This window comes from Anguilla rostrata, chromosome 1 (genome assembly GCF_018555375.3).
Source record: "Anguilla rostrata isolate EN2019 chromosome 1, ASM1855537v3, whole genome shotgun sequence".
Taxonomy (NCBI): domain Eukaryota; kingdom Metazoa; phylum Chordata; class Actinopteri; order Anguilliformes; family Anguillidae; genus Anguilla; species Anguilla rostrata.
In genome coordinates, this window is record NC_057933.1 from 57,459,789 (window position 1) to 57,476,935 (window position 17,147).

Here is a 17,147-nt window from a genome sequence, read left to right on the forward strand (position 1 = left end):
CAGTTACTGGCTCATTAACTGACTGGCGAAAACCTACGACGATAACTTGCTCGGTTAACAGCAGATCTACCAGACAGTTATACGAAAATTAGCCTAGTCAAATCACCAGTAGCCTAACACTCCGATTGATTGACCATCAGTGTAGTCAATGTTCTTCCCCTGTGGTTCATATTGCTAATGCGTGAGCTAACCACGGATAGCCTACCTAGCTCACTGGCAAGCTGATATGCTAGTTAAGCATATTCGTTTTGCTGAGAAACATGAATTGAAGATAACTGAACATAGCCTAATTGTATTTTTAATGTCATACATATAACGTGATTACATGACAGTACAGTCACGGATGGAAATTAAACTCCGTAAACATCTGATAATATATTTTAAAACATAACGGCAGACAGTCAGCTAGCCTCGTTCAGGTTGATGGGCTTTTCCGCACCGGACTGTCAATCAAATTGTAAAAATCACAGAGCGGCTTTTAAACTCTGTGGTTTTGGCTCCAACTCCAAAATGGCCGCGCCCGCCATTGAGCTTCAAAACGTATTTTCGGAGACCCACGGAGAGTCAATGGGTGACGTCACAGTAGCTTTGTCCATATTTTTTACAGTCTCTGGTACAGACCAGAGACTGTAAAAGATATGGACAAAGCTACTGTGACGTCACCCATTGACTCTCCGTGGGTCTCTAAAACACGTTTTGAAGCTCAATGGCGGGCACGGCCATGTTCTCGATTTGGAGCCAAAACCATAGAGTTAAGCGTTCTTGTGATTTTTACATTGTGATTGACAGTCCGGTGCGGAAAAGCCCATCAACCTGAACGAACGATTGCAGAACGAACTTGAGGCTAGCTGACTGTCTGCCGTTGTTTTGAAATATATTATCACATGTTTACGGAGTTTAATTTCCATCCGTGACTGTACTGTGTCATGTAATCAAGTTATATGTATGGCATTAATAATACAATTATGTTCAGTTATCTTCGATTTATGTTTCTCAGCAAAACGAATATGCTTAGCTAGCGTATCAGCTTGCCAGTGAGCTAGGTAGGCTATCCGTGGTTAGCTCACGCATTAGCAATATGAACCACAGGGGAAGAACATCGACCACACTGATGATGGTCAATCAATCAGAGGTGTGTAGGCTACTGGTGATTTGACTAGGCTAATTTTCGTATAACTGTCTGGTAGACCTGTTGTTAACCGAGCAAGTTATCGTCGTAGGTTTTCGCCACAGTCAGTTAATGAGCCAGTAACTGCTACTAGCTACTCCATCGTCGTTTGTGGTGTTCACTTGCTGGGTGACGCTAGCTGACCGATCGTTCGCAAGTCACTTTCTACCGAATAAAAATTAACACTGTCAGCGGTGTTTAACAAATCTACCAAGTATTTTAATAACTGATCTACAGGCGTGTAAATATGACAACGCACTTTGAAAAGCAAGTTTTCCACCTGTTGCATAAAGACAAAAATAATGTACATTGAATTTCTAATTAATATTTTCTTGCTAGCTTCTAGCTTTGTCACATTCGTGCAGCATAGCCCAGGTAGACATTTACGTAATGTACACGACTGACAAGCCGTCAAACACGTTTGACAGATGGAATATTTTCCGGTTAGGGTTAGCTAGCTAGTCAAATGGCTTGGTAGCCGAAGTTGCGAACTGTTTTACCATAGGCTACTGGACTACCACATATAGCAAATAAGCGTTAGCTGATTACGCTTTCTGCTAACGAATTATTTGGTTAAGTGGGCTAAAGGAAATAGTAAAAATGACTCGGCTACCGCAAAACTTCAGAGGAGGATTATTTTATGGTCGTCTAGTGCAGCTGTAAATAGCACACGCTATAATGAAAGCACTACAAAATGGGATGCCTGCATTTTCTGACTTCGCACAGGTGGACCGTGGTCGGAGCCGCAATGTCAAGGCCAAGAGACGCCACCTCCCACCCCAGTGACCACAGATTGTAGCCCTTACTGTAGCTCAGTCCTCTGCAGTAATCCGGAAGTGACGCAAGCTGTACCTCATTGGTCCAGAACAAATATTGGCACTGTTCCCAAATGACGCAATAAATCATGAAATCGACCCATGGACAGTCATAAGACAAATAAAATACACCTATTATGACTATTTGTTCTTGTGAGAAAAAATTATTGACTTTGTATTTTTATCGCATTTGTACCGTAGACGTACATGGAAACCGGATATGAAAACACCTATACTGGAGCCATCCGTAGTGGCGCTAATGAGCAACCAGGAACTACAACACCAGGAAATGAGCTTCAAAAACGAAGTCTGGTTTTGGCCGCTTGGTACAGACGACCCACAAGGGAATCTAGTCTCACCGGGCGATTGGCGGTCATGGCGCTTGACAGGGTTTTGACCATAGACACATGCAATCTAAATACAAAACTTTTTTATTATGAAGAAGAGAATCTGATAAATGTGAGATATGCAAACCTAAAGAGAATGTAAAATGTGCTAAAATGTAAGATGATGCAGAAAGAGAGAGACTTCATACAAGATGGGTCTAAATGATAAGCCAGAGGCTGGGTCATTGTGGTTTTAACAAGTGCCTGTATGTTATAGGCAGTAGTTAAACATGTACTTTTAGTGTGCCACTGTGCCCGAAATACAGTGCAGAAAGGGCATCATTCTTTAAATATCTATCAGATTTAGGAATTTCTGTCTTTCCTCTTAAATCTATCCTTGGCCGAAACGATAATCATCAGCTCATTGAAAGAAAAGTTGTGCAGTTTTTTTACGTAACTGAAAACGCGAGCCGATATTATTGCTTTGACCAGTGGAGGGCAGTAATACGCATATTAGCGTGTACACTGCCGGAAAATCACAAGAAGAAGAAGAAGAAGACGAAGAAGAAGAAAGAAAGAAGAAGAAGAAGAAGGAGGGTTCAGCAGGTCACGGCATAGATATAGATGTATGTATGTCTATGGTTCACGGCAGCTTTAGTAATAAACACGTGCGAGTTGAAATTGGTAAGACATTGTCAGACTAATCAAAATTTATTCAAAATTGCTGATAATGTTCGTGTTTCAATTTATCGGCAATACTGGCAAAGTGCATTGTACTGCCACTGTTCAGTTGAATTAGTTATAGCAAGTACTGTCTAAATAGATTCGCTAGCGCTACCATATCTATCTATCTTACATTAGCTCAATCTCACACTAGCTAGGATATTGATTTGCTGGCTACAGTTGTTATTAGCATGGTATTATGTTGCTTGGCTTGAGGAATGGCAGATTAACTGTTTTATAACAGCTAGCTAGGCTAAATGCTGTAGTTCAGTAGCACGTGACATGTGGTTTACACACATATGCATTACTGGGTTATGCTAACTGTTTGTATAGCTGGCTGTCAGGACGCTGACTTTTTTTATTGCAGTTTTAAGGTGCGGGTGTGGGGCTGGTTCCCTTGTGCAGTTCTGATGGAGAATTATCAGAAAGCGCGCACAGTGGAGCAGCCTTTCCCCTGCCAGTTCCCTGGATTGGCCAGTGATACCCCCGAGGTTAGGGTGAAGGAGGGCAGCAAGATCCGCAACCTGATGGGCTTCGCCATGGGCCGCATGGAGGCCGATACATGCCGGCAGATCCTCTTCTCTGGTGCTGGTAAAAGCATTGCAAAGGCTATCACTTGTACTGAGATCCTTAAACGACGTATGCGTGGCCTGCATCAGTACACCCAGCTGCTGTACCGCACTGTACAGGAGGTGTGGGAACCCCTGGAGCCTGGTGCAGGCCTGGATAGCCTCACTGTCAGCAGAAATGTGCCTGCCATTTGGGTACTGCTTTCCAAGGACCCCCTTGACAACACCCAGCCAGGGTACCAGGCACCCGGTTCCTTCAACACCCTGTGGGCACAGGCTGCCAGAGAGGAGGAGGCAGGGCCGGGGCAGAGGAGAAAGAGAGGTGCTGGTAGGGGAAAAGGGGGCTCCGTCAGGCAAGCAGGGGGTCGGGAATATTCTAAAAAAGACAACCGTGGAGGGGTCATGTAAGATTGTGAACAGCACATTTTGGGAGCAGGTGGAGAACTTGTTGATGAGCTGGTGTCCACCTCAGTGTCATGCGATTGCTGACTGTGCTGAAACTCATCCCTTCCTGTTCATACATTTATTCACTGGGGTGGCGGAAACACAAAGCCAATGTTGCCAAATATTCAGACCAGAATTTTTCCAAAATGGTTCTTGTGGATGGGTGTTATTTGCTCTTGGCAGGACTTGCATTTTTTGAGGGAAGTATTTTCCACATATTTCAGTTATTTTTGACAATTATGACAAACTCATGCTCAGCTCATGGACTTCTTAATTGTTGACTCATGTTTCTTAGTTTTACTTTTCATTTTGTGTTTTCGTGAGATTTTGTAAGAATGGTTTACAAGACTAATTCTGGTGGAAAAAGTCCATGTTGGCAACTCCGGACGGAACCTTCTTTGAATGTCTGAAGGTCAATGTAGGTGAACAATTACAACGAATTGCCGAATTAAGAAATAATTTGATCTTTGAGTTGTAGAGACAGCGTAGTAATGTTTTTTTTTAAGTATTGGAATTTTGTTTGTGTTTTTTGAAATTTTTTGGGGGATTTTGTTCTTTGTCAAGTACAAATTAAATGTACAGATTTACATAACTTTTTTAAATTGAGTTTTGTTTTTTCAAGTGCAAATTAAGTTTGATTACAGTGGATGCATGGTTTATTTGTTCTATTGCGGTTTTAAATTGTCTTTTGATCTGAAATCCAAAAGTAGGCTATATAGCAAAAATAACAAATTTCACTCTACTGTTACCATACTTAGGGAGGGGGCCACACACACACACACACACACACACACAGTGCAGTAGGTATTTTGACAGTGATACAGTTTTAGTTGTGTTTGCTCTGTGTTCCAGCATATTTGATTTGAAATTAGATAATGATTATGAGATTAAAGTGCAGGCTGTCGGCTATAATTCGAGGATATTTACATCCATACCCTGTGACGCATTTAGGAATTACAGTGTTTTTAAACATGGTCCCTCCAAATTTTCATAATCTAAAATACCGACCCGGATCTGATCATTTTTCCACTCTAGGTTGATCTTCTAGTCACTGATCGGAAAGAATTGTTTGGCATCTTCAAAAAAAATTATATACCAGGTGAAGTTTCTTGTTTAATTTTTTTAATAGATGTGGTCTGGGGAGATTAATGGTATACTCAAACACCTAGCAAATGGCATACAGAGACAAGATGGTGTTTCTAAAAAGTATTTGTACAGAAATGTTTATTTTTAATAAAGCATAAATACACGTTGCATTTCAAATGGATTTTTGTAGATGGCAGCCACTGGCATGCATGTTCAGTATGCACAAAAGTAATTAAACCCTGTTCTACGGTGGAGAAACACCTTGATTTTACTACTAGATTTGCAATATAAATTTGGTATGACAAATAAGGTCTGGAAAGGAAACCGGTGTCGGATTATCTCATGCATCTTGAAAATGCAAATATGTCAGCATAGATCTTGGTTCTCAACTTGTATGACAGCTTCCCAGGAAGGATTGAAGCTTATTGAATCTTTCTGCCTTCCCTCTCTGTATTACACAAAAGGAATCAGTCACTTCTTGAAATCTGACAGCGCTGGTTCAGAAAGCATTCTGCCCTCTGAGTACCTGGCTCCCCCCAAGTTCCTGCTCCTAGTACACCCAGACCTCAATGCCAGTTTCTGTCAGTCTCTTGGAACTTGGTGTCATGTCAGTCAGTCAGTCAGAACCTTTATTTAAATTCTCGGAGGTACAATTGAGGGCCAGGCCCTCATTTTCAATGTAGCCGAGATTACAAACACAATTAAAACACAATAAGTATAATGACATATCACAATATAGCAGCAGTAACTAAGATAGTATATAATAAAGTAACTAGAATAAAATAAAGTAAAATATAATAAAAGAAATAATAAAATAAATAAAATCAAGCACAGATAAGATCAAAAACAGATACAATCAGAGACAGGAATGTTCAAAACTAGCGATCTGAACTGCCCATAAGTTGGTAGAGAACTTATTTTCAGCAATTGTTGGAGCTCATTCCAGGAGGATGGGGCACTAAAATGGAATGCTGACTTCCCAATTTCTGATCGAGCCCGAGGGACCTTAAGCATAAGCAAGCCATTTGATTGGGTTCAATAGGGTCCAGAGCACCACTCTAACAACCTTGTAATATAAGGTGGAAGCATGGCCTTAAAGATAAACAAAAACCAGTGTTTATCACGCCTCACTGCCAGAGAGGACAGACCCACCTTGGCGTAGAGAACACAGTGGTGGGTACCATAACTATCGCCAGTGATAAATCTGAGGGCAGAGTGATAGACTGTGTCCAAGCGCTTAAGAGAAGAAGGAGCAGCAATTCTATAAATAATGTCACCATAGTCTAACACTGAAAGGAAAACTGCTTTAACAATTCTTTTTCTACTGATCATAGGGAAGCAAGATCTGTTTCTATAAAGGAAGCCAATTTTTTGTCTCAGTTTGCTGACAAGATCATCTATATGGAATTTAAATGAGAATTTCTCGTCAAGCCAGATGTCAAGATATTTTTATTCAGAAACTCTCAATTTTAGAACTATTTGCAGTGGATATAAATATACTATCATAATCAGTGCTTCTGGCCTTAGTAAACAACATGAATTTTGTTTTGCTTGCATTAAGAACCAGCTTAAACTTAACTGAAGGGCATTAAAAGCAAGCTGCAGTTTCTCAATGGCAAGCTGAGCAGAATCAGCAATACAATATACAATAGTATCGTCTGCGTATAGATGGACTTGACAATCATTTAGTGAGAAAACAATATTATTAATGTAAATGGTGAAAAGGATAGGGCCCAGAACTGATCCCTGCGGAACCCCCTTTGACACCGGCAGGAAGCCAGACTGGGTGCTCACACACTGAAGTCTCCCATACAAATAATTATGAAACCACTCACAAGCTTTACCATCTAAACCAATGCTGCACAGCTTCTGTAAAAGCAAAGCGTGATCCACTGTGTCGAAGGCTTTAAACAGATCTACAAAAAGGGTAGCACAGTGTTTCTTACTGTCTAGAGCAGACATAATATTGTTTGTAACTAGCGTAACAGCTGAGATAGTGCTATGCTTGGCTGTAAATCCGGATTGATGTGGGCTTAGAACTGAATGACTAGAAAGAAATACTTTGAGTTGATTATTTGCCAGAGATTCCAGAATTTTAGCTAGGCATGGTAATTTGGAGATTGGTCTATAATTGTTTAGATCATTTCTATCACCTCCTTTGTGCAGTGGAAATACATGTGCCAATTTCCAGATACTAGGGAATATGCCTGTTGAAATAGAAAGATTGAATATGTGTGATAACTGCTCTTAGAAAAAAAGGATCTAATTTTTCCGCTCCAGTAGAGCTCCTGGGATCAATGGTTTGCAAGGTCTCAAAAACAACACTAGCAGAGAAGGGCTGAAAGGAAAACTGAAAGGCCTGGTTCACAGTATATACACAATCATCACTAATAAGAGGGGGTCCTGTATATTCCTTTTCGAATAAATGCCCAGCCTCGGCAAAGTGCTTGTTGAAAGCTAGGCAAACCTCATTATGATCAGAGATCAAACAGTCACCAGAATCAATGTGTGAAGGTAGGGAAGTAGTGGGTCTGTTTTTGATGGAGTTCACTGCCTTCCAGAATTTAGCTGGGTTAGCATAGGAGCAGGTAATTAGATCTAGGTAATATTTGGATTTGGCTACTCTTACCGAAGATGCATCTATTCCTGATTTGCCTGAAAGCTGCCCAGTGTGCAGGGTCACCAGAGTGTCTGGCAAGAGACCAGGCTCTATTCCTTTCTTTAAATAAAGCTGCTAGCTCAGGTGAAAACCAGGGGGTGACTCTATCTTTAATCCTAAGTTTTTTTAGTGGAGCATGTCTATCAATGATAGAAAGAAGAGTCTTTGTGAAGAAATCCAGAGCCAAGTCGACATCAGTAATCTCAGATGTGTATTGTATATTACTATGGCAAACGTCAGATAAAAAGGCTTGCTCATTAAAATGTCTTAGATTTCTCCTTATAACCTTGTGAGATTTTGTTTTCATTAGCCGAGTACTTCTAATGCATCCAACAGGGTAATGATCACTGATTCCAAGCTCAAAGACACCCCAGGCAGTGATATTATCAACCCTATTAGAAAAGATAAGATTAATTAGGGTAGATTTTGAGCTGTCTTTCAGAGTTGGCCTAGTGGGTTCTGTTATTAGTTGGAATAAGTTAAGGCCAGCACTAACCTCCTTGAAATGATCGGAAGTATCATTCATCAATATCATCACCCATAACAATCAATTCAACATCGGAATAATGAGACAGTAGATCCGCTATTGCATCAATGGAGCCTAACTCAGCAGATGGGGGTCTATAGACCCCAACCACAACCACAATTACAGTTAGGCCCCAGCTGAACCTTCAGTGCAAGGAATTCAAAATTTCTTGGAATTGTGACAGTTTTTAAGATTGTTTCAGAGAAACCTGTTTTAACATAATACTCACCCCTCCTCCCCTACCAGTTCTATCCACTCTGTATAAGTTGTAATCCATTAGAGCTACCTCCGAGTCACTGACACTATTTTTAAGCCAAGTTTCACTTAAAACCAGTATATCAAGGTCAGTCTGCATGACTAGTATATTTGCATGATCTAATTTCTGAAGTAAACTTCTAATATTTAAGTGAATAATTCCTAATCCTTTTTTGTTTTTGAAGGTAGTTGGATTAAATAGAGTGGGAACAGAGCTGGTGATAGGAGGCTGAAGGGGAATTGTAATTAAATTGGAAACAGTAACAGCACGGATTGGATAATGAGTGGGATATCTAACAGAGATTCGGGTAGGAATGATGGGAGGAGAGATATGCTGTTGAACATTAAGTTCAAGGATAGGAGAGTAGGGAGAGCCAGTGGTACAGACCGGAGGAGAAGGAAAGGCCACTGAGGACGAAGGAAAAAATTGCACTCCTAACAGATAGGGGGTGCTAGTACTGGAAACAGTGGCCTGAAATAAAACCGGAGAAGAAGAGGGGAATTTGGGTACGTGTGGGAGAGGTAAACAGTCAGTCACGTGGAGAGGACTATAGCGTGCTGCAAGTTAGCCGCTAGCATTCGGCTACCCTGCTTGTTTGGATGGACTCCGTCTGACCTATAAAAAGGAAAAAAAAAAAAGCGAAAACCAAAACAAATTAAAATTGTCAATAAAACCTATATTGTTCATTCTGCAAGCGGAGAGGAGCCAAGTGTTGAGGCTGAGGATTCGGCTGAAGTGCGCTGATCTACGGGCCAGCGTAGGGAGGGGACCGGAGATAAAAACAGACTTTCCACAGCTGTTTATTAAGTTTAAAAGGAGGTCGTTTCCCGGGATGGGCGCAGTTGAAATGGCACAAAGTGGAGCGGTGACCCACCTGAACACTGCCAGCCACCAGCAGTGGGAAAGCTGCAGAGACGGCAGGCGCCATTTCTGGAGAGGGGTCCAGATCGGGACGGGTCGGCGCTGCAGGAGCCACAGCTGGTTGGACCGGGGCATCAGCTGAGTGGACTTGAACAACAGCTGGGCGCACCTGAGCGTCAGTTGGGTAGATCGGAGCATCTTCAGATAGGGCCGCGTAGCGGTTGGAGAGGTTTAGGTGAGGGGATAAGGCGATCCCATTTGTAACCCCCCTGGGATCGCGGACCACCACCTCAGCCCAGGACGACCGGTGGTTCGGTGTCGAGCAGGATGAAGGCCGAGGACAAGTGGGGGGGTCCCACAGAGCTGTGTCCTGCACGGCTAAACCAAGGGAGGAGATCTGCTTGGACTGTTCGGAAGATGGGTAATGTTTGTCACAGGTAGTGTATTCTTGTCAGGCTGCACCATAGTTGTGAAGTATTTTTCCTATGGTATTTCATTTACTTGAAGTGATGAAATTGGTTTGGAGGTCTTGTTTATTTTGTTTATTCAAAATTGACTCATCTTAACCCCTGTTTATAAAAGAAATACTGCTGTGTGTGAGTGGCCAAAATATTGTGTTGACACGCATCAGTAATATTCAATGTGATGTGCCAACATATTGAAATGTGATATTGTGTAAAAGAATTGTGTATACTCAAACAAGGAAGTTTGCTTTCTGTCAACTGACGGATAGAAGTGACTCTGACAGAAATAGAATAACAAAAAGGGTACTGAAACGAGCAGAATCATTGCTTGTTGACCAAACAGGAAGACTACATGCAGAGGACAGTGACATGCAGTTTATAGACTAAAAGCTGTGTAGGATAATATGTTTTTAATGACATAGAAAGTGAGCAGCATGGTGGGGTACTGGGATTAATATGCTGGGTTTTAGTTTGCTATCATTTAGCAGCCCTTATCTAGAGCAGCAGATTGGAAACAAGTGCAAAGTGTTGTCATTCCCTAGAGGGGGAAAATATAGTCCCAAGAGAGACAGCAAGTGCCAGAAGTGCATGATTGACAACTTACCAACTTCACTACTGAACATTAAACTTCATTATACAAGGGCTTTAAGAAAGAGAGGGCAGTTGCTTATTTCAATTAGCTAAACACAATTAACTAGTTTACATTATTTTTAAATATGCAAATATTAATTCCTAAGATGAGGATATGAGTGTTATCTCTATATTTGTTTTTGTGTTAAGATGCTTGTGAGTGTAGGGCATACCTTGGTGTGGTGGTCCTGGTACAGGAGGAGAAGAGCAGGTGCACGGGAGCACTGTTGGAATCTCAACAGCCAGCTGGCAAGTTTGAATAGCCTGAACTTCCTGCGCCATGCTGCCCAAGGGAGGGGCCCTGGGAGGGGCCCAGAAAAGTCGAGCCTGGTGGGCCTGCGCAGGAGCCTGCTGTCCAGAGAGTGGCACAGGCTCAACAGGGAGCCGGTGGAATTGAGTAAGTGGGGATCAGGGGAACCAGATAGCTCCCTGATTACCCAGTGTGCCACAATGTCTGTGGAGCCTGAGGAACATCTCACCTGGAGTGCCATGAGCTGCTGTAACCAACTGCCTTTCATCTGCTTTGAGCCTGGGAATGACATTCCTTTTCCATAGTGCCCTTACACTGTCTTCAGCCTGATACCTTCATCTGTTACACAGCCTGTTATCCACATTGCCTTCTCCTGTAACCATTACCTGCTATTAACCTGGAGCTAAAGTCACCTTTTAAAAGAGCACTTTAACAGTCCCTACACAGTGATGTTTCTTCAGGTTGTATGTAACCCATATTTTCCACTCATCCTTTGTTGATTTCAATCTGTTCAGAATGTTTAAATTCACCGTGTTTGTATTATGGTAGAATTTTAAAGAATATAATTGTGGTGTGGGGATGGCTGGTTTAAGCAGCCACACCTGCCCTGGGTCAAGCTAATTAGACCTGGCCAATTGGATAATTGGTGAAGAATTAGATAATTGGCCAGGCTAATTGGACCCAGGAACAGGAGTGGCTGCACCTGTGCGTAGTGAGGTAATCACTGCGCACAGGTTAAATCTGCCATCCCCACCCACACCAGGCAGCTCTCTGTCATGACAGGGTTTTTACATCTGCTCATTTGGCTGTTACCATCTTGCCAAACCCTCGTGGAATAAATGTGGACTGTTTTAACATCTTCTCCCTGTGTCTCTGTGCTGGAGGGCCCCAAAGAAAGCCACTTCGGTGGCCTGTGGCAGGCGTGTTTGCCACAGTGGCGCCCAACGTGGGGCTCCTCCGGCACAGGAAAGAGGCACAGGAGGGCCGGCCAGGAAGCACACTGGAGGAGGGGCGGCTGAGGTGTTCCCGACAGGGCTTCGGGCGGATCCTCCGGGCCAAAAATGGGGAGCGGAAGATGACCAGGGAGGGGAAGGAGGCAATCCTCAGCTGGGATGCTGAGGAGCTGCACCTGGCCGAGGAGGCAGGTCAGCGACGGGCGGTGCACGAGAGGTGGTCGCGCCGTGAGCTGGACTTGGCCGAGGAGGCGGGTCAGCCACGGGCGGCGCACGAGCGGTGGCCGCGCCGTTTTGCTTCCTTTCTCGTCCGTTTGGTTGTTTTTAGTTCTCTGTTTTGGCCTGGTTGGTTTGCCCGGAGCCCATGAGGGGATAAGCCTGCAGCCGCCCGCCAGCAGAGCCGACTGGCGGCCACCACAGCCACGAGGGTTCCTGGTCCCCAGCACCACAAGGCCAGTCCACCAGCCCACCAGCCCAGCCACCCCACCACAGCCCCTGGAACAGCCCAAGCCGGTGACGCCCCCACCAGCCAGCAGAGCAGCCCAGGACTTCCCGTGCTCCAGGAGGGAGGAGGAAGAAGGGCTGCCTGGTCGTCCGAAGGAGGGTCACCGCATGTACTGGACTGTTCCGGGGCCACCCACCCTGACTTTTTTTTATTTAATTTCTTAGCGTGTTTGGAGTGTTTTGTTTTTGTTTGTTGTCTTTGGCTTTGTTGGGAGTGTGGGGGTGGGGGTGGGGGGAGTAGGCTTCGGCCAGTGGTTCTCCCTGGCCTCAGTTTGGCGTTGGGGGTATGTGGTGTGGGGATGGCTGGTTTAAGCAGCCACACCTGCCCTGGGTCAAGCTAATTAGACCTGGCCAATTGGATAATTGGTGAAGAATTAGATAATTGGCCAGGCTAATTGGACCCAGGAACAGGAGTGGCTGCACCTGTGCGTAGTGAGGTAATCACTGCGCACAGGTTAAATCTGCCATCCCCACCCACACCAGGCAGCTCTCTGTCATGACAGGGTTTTTACATCTGCTCATTTGGCTGTTACCATCTTGCCAAACCCTCGTGGAATAAATGTGGACTGTTTTAACATCTTCTCCCTGTGTCTCTGTGCTGGAGGGCCCCAAAGAAAGCCACTTCGGTGGCCTGTGGCAGGCGTGTTTGCCACAATAATCTTTTAAAAATATGTTTCAAATGAAATCCTGGCATCAATCTTACTTTGCAGTGCATATTTCCTGTAGCAAAGAGCTTTAGTAAGATTAGAATTTAATAAGAAATAGATTAATTATTCTCAGAGTAAAACATTCTGTTTAATGAATAAGTTGTATTATATTTCTTGACTTATTCCTCTGAGGGAGGCATTTTCTTGGATAAGAAACAGAAAAGAAAACATTTGCTGGTTGTCAACTGTTGTTGTAGTTCTTAAGTCAGTTTTTAAGCTATTTTAACTTTATTACCAGCAATATTGAGTGTTTCAAAATAAAGGTTACCTTTGAAATATTTTATCTCTTGAGAGTGTAATTACACTGCCAGTTTTACCCTTTAATTTGTTGTTATCTGTATTCTCGTTTTTTGATAGGTCTTATTCCATGGTCTGAAGTAATTTTGTGGTCTTGTGCAATTAAACTTACCAACACAACTAACCTGCATGCATTACATGCACACATCTGACATTACAGTAATTTACCATTGGGCAGGACATGTCATGTCAAAATGAACATACTGATCCAGGCAACATGATCCCCAATGTTTGCCTCAAGTATTGATGATATAGAAATAGATCAATCAGTGGCATGTGTGCTATGGCTGTGTTGAAAGGAATATTAATAAGAGGGTAACAATAACCCAGTCACATGATGGGTTGTCCCTTCCATATGACTGAAGCCGGTGTGATTAAGTTGTTTCTGCAAGCACAGTTTTATAGGTTACAACCAGATATGTATGGAGTAAGAGACAAGCAACTAGGCTGTTTGTGAACCTTCACGTGTGTGTTTGTTTCACTGGGTCTCACTGCTGACCCAGGAAGATAAAGCCCCATCGCTGACTAGCCAGGCACCCCATCCCAGGAACAATATCATCTTGGTCCCCAGGGAAAAGGAGAGTAGCAGCAGGACTGGGGTAGGTCCAGAGGAAGTCGGGACAGGGGTCGAGGTCAGCAGGTAGAGGGTGGCCTGATCCTTCCCCAGGGGGTTGGAGGCGCTACATGTGTACTGTTCTCCAGGGACGATGTCCTGCAGAAGACTGGAGGTGTGGTGCTGTGCAGGGGCCTCGTGAGCAGCAGGAGAGAGCGGGGCACCCTCCAGAGCCTCTCCAGGCCCAGTCCATTGGATGTCTGGTAGAGGGGATCCCTGGACACGGCATAGCGCCCTATACCCTGACTCTTCAGTGCCCTCTACTGACAGCCCAAGGATCCGTGGACCAGCTGCACACACACACACACACACACACATACATAACAATAATAAATCTAGTGTTTTAGTTTATCTGTGCATATTTGTACATTGAAAAGCACTGTAGTTGTCTGTACCTTCTACCCTCAGGCGTGTGCCCATCTTGTTCTCAAAGCTGGCATATGGGTGGCCTGGCAACTCAACACGACAGAAATAGCGGCCGTTGTCTTGCAAGGCAACGTTGTTAATCCTGAGTGACAGGTCATGCTCACGCAGGTTACCCTCCAGGCGGTAGCGGTGGTCCTGGTGAGGCACCGTCTGGCAACGATGGCTGTCGTTGTGGCTGGCACACTGGAAAAGCACTGTGGCAGTCGAACCGTGACCCAGTCTCCACATGACTAACATAGAGGAGTGGTGTGTACGATGCGGATGGGTGAAGGAGCAAGGCAGCACTACGGGGTACCCCTCTATCGCCCGTACCTCTGGAGGCACCTTCATTGACCAGCCATCATCATGCCCAGCTGAAAAAGGTGGAAGAGCACAGAGTGAGAAGAACTTAAAGGGGAAGTTCACCCAAAACTGAAATATAGCTATGTTTCCATTTGCCGTGAGCGCTATCTGTCCATCCTGATAGTTACGCTGGCATTTGATGAGTTTACTAGATATCTGCTGCAGCTCACCCTGATACAACAGACCTCAATGGGGAATATGAAACTCAATAGCAATGTCGCTTTCCAAATATGTAGTGACATAGGTACTCATAAACATATCCAAAACTATCCAGATGAATAGATAGCACTTACTCTTAGTAAATGGAAACATTAATTGGGGCTTAATTTCATTTTTGGGTGAACTACCCCTTTAATACCTGTACCTAACAGTGCAAACTCTCTCTCAGCAAATGACGTCTGGTGCATATGAAAGGTATATTTAAATGTGCTTATATTATAATAGGCTATTATAACAATGTCATCATATATCCTGTTGATTTGTACAGCGATAAAAGTCAACCCAGCCTTCTTTATTTTGACACAATGCACAATTGAAAATTCCTTAAAAATACCAGTGTTTGGGCACAATTTTCTTCAAGTCCAAGTGAAATTATAATTCAGTATCCCTACTTTTAGTTGGACTGGCAGATCAGTTTGTCCGGCAATAAGAAAGTGGCTCCACTCACCTGCTGGGTGTAGGAGTAGGACGAATAGGAAGGTGCAGAGGTATTGAGAATCCATGCTGCTCCTGCTCTTCCTTTGAGCCTAGTGTGGTGGCGTGAGACTGACCAGACCAGAGCACTGTGACACATCTGCCCTGACTCACTGTCACTCGAACAACGTGACCAGGCCTGATATTTTCCCATCCTTCATCCACACGTGCACCACACACAGACACATGCCACTAAATCATATCTGTTCCAGGCTCTGTCACAGCTACTTACATTGACATTATTACACACATGTGCTCATACACACACGCACATGCTCATGCACACACACACACACACACACACACACACGCACATGCATACACACGCACATACATGCACACACTTTTGTACTTAATATTTCCTCAGAGGAGATGTTCCTTGTTCCTTACTGTTATACTTATATATTATATATTATGTATTATATATCATAATACTGACACTCATTTGCAGAGCAGTTCTCTTCCATCATTCAGTTACTGAGTGATCAGTCACCAATAACAATACTTGAAATAAATAGTACTTTTGGTCGACTTTTAATCCCTTTTTTGGACACATCTACTTAATTCTTACATACAGACGCTGAGTCTCATTTCTTAATGTTTTTATTGTCTCTACAGTTTTAAACAGTATTAACTGCTTACGGCAGGATTTTTTTCTATTTATTTACACTTTCATTGAAACTATAGTCTAACATGTCAACACATGAACCTAAATCAACAAAATACTATCTAATTTTGTAATTTATGTTGCTTTCACTCAAAATACAAATGAGAAACATTTTTCACAACTGTAAACACAAGACTTAACACATGATACAAAAATCAAGTCCCACCCAAATAAACTGACTTGACTTGGTCACAGCAGATGATAACAATATGAAGCGAAACAATTGTCAGATCAACAATCCATCCAACAGTCCATAATCAGCTATGAAAGAGAGCACCAGTGAGTTGGTGTTGTTGAGAAATGGAGGCAAACAGAAGAGAATGCCAGCAGAGAGGAAGAGGAGCAGCACAACATGGAGCCCAGTGAGGAAGGGCAGTCTGTATGTCTAGTGGTACACCAGCCAGATGAATGTGGAAAATGGAGTCAAAGTGTCAAATGAAATTAGACTCACAGTTGTAGACCATGGAATAAATCAGTCTTTCAATGAGGGAAGCTGGCCAGATAGTGCACCCCAATTTGAACCGATCCACTGTAGCATCAATAATGGGAAAATACACAAATGAGGATAGGTAAGTGACCATGTTCTGTTCTTCATTATATTACATGAAAAGGTTTATGGTTGAAAGCCTTTGAAATTTATTTGCACGCTGTGCAATGCTTTGGGCTACTAAAAATGAGCCATGTTCAAATGATAAAAAGATGTTTAAATTTATGTCATATTCAGCTAGGTAATACTCTTCTGAGGCTGACCATTGGTCAGTGGCAACAAGAGTTTCCTGACCCAATTAGCTCTGCGTATTCAATGTCATTTCGTCTCTGTATGGAGATGAAAAGTTTATGATCACCACCCCATGAGAAAATGTGCCTCACTGATGCAACAAATGCAGTCTAGTCTGTGAGGCAATCACAGCAGAAGACTGCCAAGGATGGCTCTGACGCACAAGATTGTCTTGTCAATAAAAACATGAGGAAAGAATTGATGAGAAATGATTTGAGAACAGAAATGAGTTCACACATTTTTATATTACATTGTTCTATTTTATATGAATTTTGCTGTTCATTATTATCTTCCAAACTGTGTGCCTAACCACAGTGCACACAAATTCAAGGACTGTTGTACACACTGTAATACATACAGTAGGCATTGACTCACTGATTAAAATACAGA

General features: G+C 43.2%; 2 protein-coding genes across 3 annotated transcripts; one reads left to right on the plus strand and one right to left on the minus strand.

Moving 5' to 3' along the window:
- The first annotated feature begins 2,303 nt into the window (after nt 1–2,303).
- rpp25l (ribonuclease P/MRP 25 subunit-like) lies at nt 2,304–5,301 on the plus strand. Of its 2 annotated transcripts, none has more exons than XM_064344414.1 (2): nt 2,304–2,935; nt 3,400–5,301. In XM_064344414.1, exon 2 carries the CDS (start codon nt 3,443–3,445, stop codon nt 4,007–4,009), a length of 567 nt encoding a protein of 188 aa, XP_064200484.1. In that variant the 5' UTR covers nt 2,304–2,935; nt 3,400–3,442; the 3' UTR covers nt 4,010–5,301. The 2 variants fall into 2 exon arrangements, with proteins under 2 accessions (XP_064200484.1, XP_064200473.1); XM_064344403.1 differs by having other exon boundaries at nt 2,308–2,993.
- Nucleotides 5,302–12,894: 7,593 nt separating this feature from the next.
- si:dkey-11p23.7 (V-set and Ig domain-containing protein) lies at nt 12,895–16,822 on the minus strand. The gene is made up of 3 exons (XM_064344387.1): nt 15,287–16,822; nt 14,247–14,630; nt 12,895–14,141 (listed from the first exon to the last, which is right to left on the minus strand). The coding sequence occupies exons 1-3, from the start codon at nt 15,339–15,341 to the stop codon at nt 13,717–13,719; spliced, it is 864 nt and encodes a 287-aa protein (XP_064200457.1). The 5' UTR covers nt 15,342–16,822; the 3' UTR covers nt 12,895–13,716.
- Between the last annotated feature and the right edge of the window lie 325 nt (nt 16,823–17,147).